This window comes from Buceros rhinoceros, unplaced genomic scaffold (genome assembly GCF_000710305.1).
Source record: "Buceros rhinoceros silvestris isolate BGI_N320 unplaced genomic scaffold, ASM71030v1 scaffold15511, whole genome shotgun sequence".
Taxonomy (NCBI): domain Eukaryota; kingdom Metazoa; phylum Chordata; class Aves; order Bucerotiformes; family Bucerotidae; genus Buceros; species Buceros rhinoceros.
In genome coordinates, this window is record NW_010393807.1 from 5,652 (window position 1) to 8,361 (window position 2,710).

General features: G+C 55.3%; 1 protein-coding gene across 1 annotated transcript in view; it reads left to right on the plus strand.

The window, feature by feature from the left end:
- Positions 1-8: 8 nt before the first annotated feature.
- DISP2 (dispatched homolog 2 (Drosophila)) overlaps positions 9-2,710 on the plus strand; it is a gene marked incomplete at its 5' end in the record, with an annotated part of 11,371 nt that continues 8,669 nt past the window's right edge. The window contains 2 exons of the mRNA XM_010145011.1: positions 9-335; positions 2,688-2,710. Of these exons, the coding sequence (XP_010143313.1) occupies positions 9-335; positions 2,688-2,710 (350 nt within the window). The remainder of the gene's footprint in view (positions 336-2,687) is intronic.

Here is a 2,710-nt window from a genome sequence, read left to right on the forward strand (position 1 = left end):
TCCCCCAGTCCGGCATCCCCCAGGCTGGGGGGAGCCCCCCTGCCCCCCCCCAGCCACACGCGGGGGCCAGTCTCCACCCAGTCCAACGGCCAGGTGCCATCGAGCTCCCAGGACTTGCAGCAGCATCACCTGTATTTTCCCTGCAATCAGCAGGAGCCCCGGGGCAGCTACGGCCTGCCCCCACTGCCAGGGCATGAAGAGAGGCCCACGTTGTGTTCCCACCTTTCCAGCAGTGATCCCGCAGCAGCTTCCCACCATGAGGCCTCAGAACCCCCCTGGAAACAGTGGTCCCCGGGGCAGCGACGGCCGGTGCAGCATCACATCGTAACAGTCAGGTAGATGCACGGAGAGCGGCTCAGGGGCTTTCAAAACGCATCTCCAGAACTTTGTGGTGGGAAGTGGGAGGGGGTGAGAAGGGTCTGAAGGGGTGGGGGGGGGTGTGTGCATGAAACATGGGTTTGCTTTTCAGCTTGGGGCAGCAGCTGCCCCAAAATGCTCGGAGGGATCCCATCTCTCTCCCCGCCTCTGGAGGGTGTGCAGAGAGCTGCCCTTCCACCGCAGGAGAGGCAGGATTTGCTGCACAAGGTCACTCACGGGACAAAGCCGCGGTCACGCCGTGGCTCCTGGGTCATGCAGCTGTGGTTATGCCCATCGTCTGTGATCTCTGCGTTTTCCCCTCTTGTGCTGCAAGAATCCAGCCGGCTAATCCTTTATCTTGGCAGAGTTTCTCGGTAGTGGGAGCGGAGTTAAATTCTTTTCCTGCCCCCAGCGAAGCTGCTGCCTGTGCTGGAAGGGAGCGACAGCAGGGGGTGAGCACTGCCTACAGCTGAGCACTAAGAATACAAAAGCGGGGAAGATTCTTTGGTTTTCCAGGTTGGGCAGCGACAAGGGTGTAAATTCCGTATTGTCCATGACAGAAGTGGGCACACTCCATTTGTATGCAAAGCATCCTCCTCACTTCCTTGGGTGGTGGATGTTCCCTGGGCAGCGCTGTCAGGATGGATATAGGGTGGGCGACCCAACAGACCCTGCCCTGGCCTCTGCCCCTTCCCGCCAACACCGTCCCTCCCTTTGCGTGTCCTTTTATTGGCACTGAAGAGTGTGATCCCTGTGCTACCACAGCAGTAGCCACCAAAGTCCAATTAAAGATGGCACAGGATTCCTTCCTTCCCGTGCCCAGCAGTGCGGGGTTAGGCACGAAAGCCCGTTACAGTCTCATTTTCCAGCCAGTGTCAGAGGATTTAATTCGCTTGTGTTTGCAGTGTAGAGCAACTGCAGGGAGCGTGGAGCCTGGATCCTTTTTAGCTCGTCCTCTACCAACAGAATTGTCAGTGACGTTTTCCATAACAGGTTGTTTAAGTCGGGAGCACAGCTGGATCACAAATCCCTGGAAGAACGTGCAGCAGCAGCAGTCAGAGAAGTGATAACATAACAATGCGAGAATGGGGCTTTTAATCCCAGCAAATCTGCTTGAGAAGCTATTGTGAGAGAATTAGCACGGGCTGGGCAGCGCACTGCAGAAAGAGACCTCTCGTTAGGAATTTGGTGAGCATCTTCTTTGCTCCCCTCTCTCCCAAATCTACGGGGCACTAGTGTGACGAGGAAAACACAAGACAACTCATTACACCCGCTGCTGAGAGCAGCTCTTCCCAGGTAGCTCCTGTCCATAGCTTTTGGATTTCTTCCCTTCATAACATCCTGCCAGCACCGATGTGCTGCCACAGGGTCACCAGTCGGCTTCCTGGGCCCGAGCAGGGACCCAGGGGCATCTGCCCCACGCAGGATCAGTGTGCAGCAGGACCTTGTCCCAGCTGAAGCCAAGAGCGTAGGAGGAGGGCGAAGGGAGGAGGGAGTTCAGCCCGGTGGTGACGAGGAGGAGGCCGGAGCAGGGAGCAGCCCGCTGGGAGCTGCAGGGCAGCCCAGGGCCGTGCCAGGCTGGGGCATATTTCACAAGGACAATTCAGTGGAAACTGAGAGCAGAACAAAAGGTTCCTCAGCCACAGTGACCCAGGGAGGTGCTGCGGCTCTGGTTCGATGTCGGGGTTTGTCACTAACAAACGCACCCTGCATCCCTTGGGAAGCAGCTTCGTTCCATCTCTCAGAGCCCTGCGGGTAGGAATGACAGATGTTCCTCTGTGAAGGAAGGAAGCCATGCTAAAATATTTTCAGCAGCTCCACTGGCTTTCTGCTCCTCTAGGCTGGAAAAACGCTGTCTCGGAAGGGCCCGAGAGCCAAACGAGAGGCTCCTTTTTTGAGCTGAGCTAAACGGGAGATAAAAACCTTTCTTGAGACCCTGCTAGCACAGCTCATGAGATTTGGTGAAGAGAAACAAGTTAGAAATTCAGGAGGAAAGCACTGAAACCAGGTAGTTTTTCACAGAGAAGGGTCATGGGGCGGTTTCTATGCGATTACCTTACTAATGTCTGATAATATTTATAGGGTTTTCTTAGAGGAGCAAAACTGAGCAGTGAGTACACGCCTTCCCCATCCCATTTAGTTCAAATGCCAACGGGAGAGGCAAAGGCACTGTTATTCACTAACCTTGCAGTGCCAGCACTCCCACAGCCACGGCTCGGTGTGGCGCTTTACAGCTCCTGAAGGGGTTAACTGGTTCACGGACAGCCCAGCACTGGGCTTCATAGGAAAATAATAAACCGACACATCTTTTTTTTTTTTCCTGTCTGCAGACATGACAAAGCTTTCACGCTGC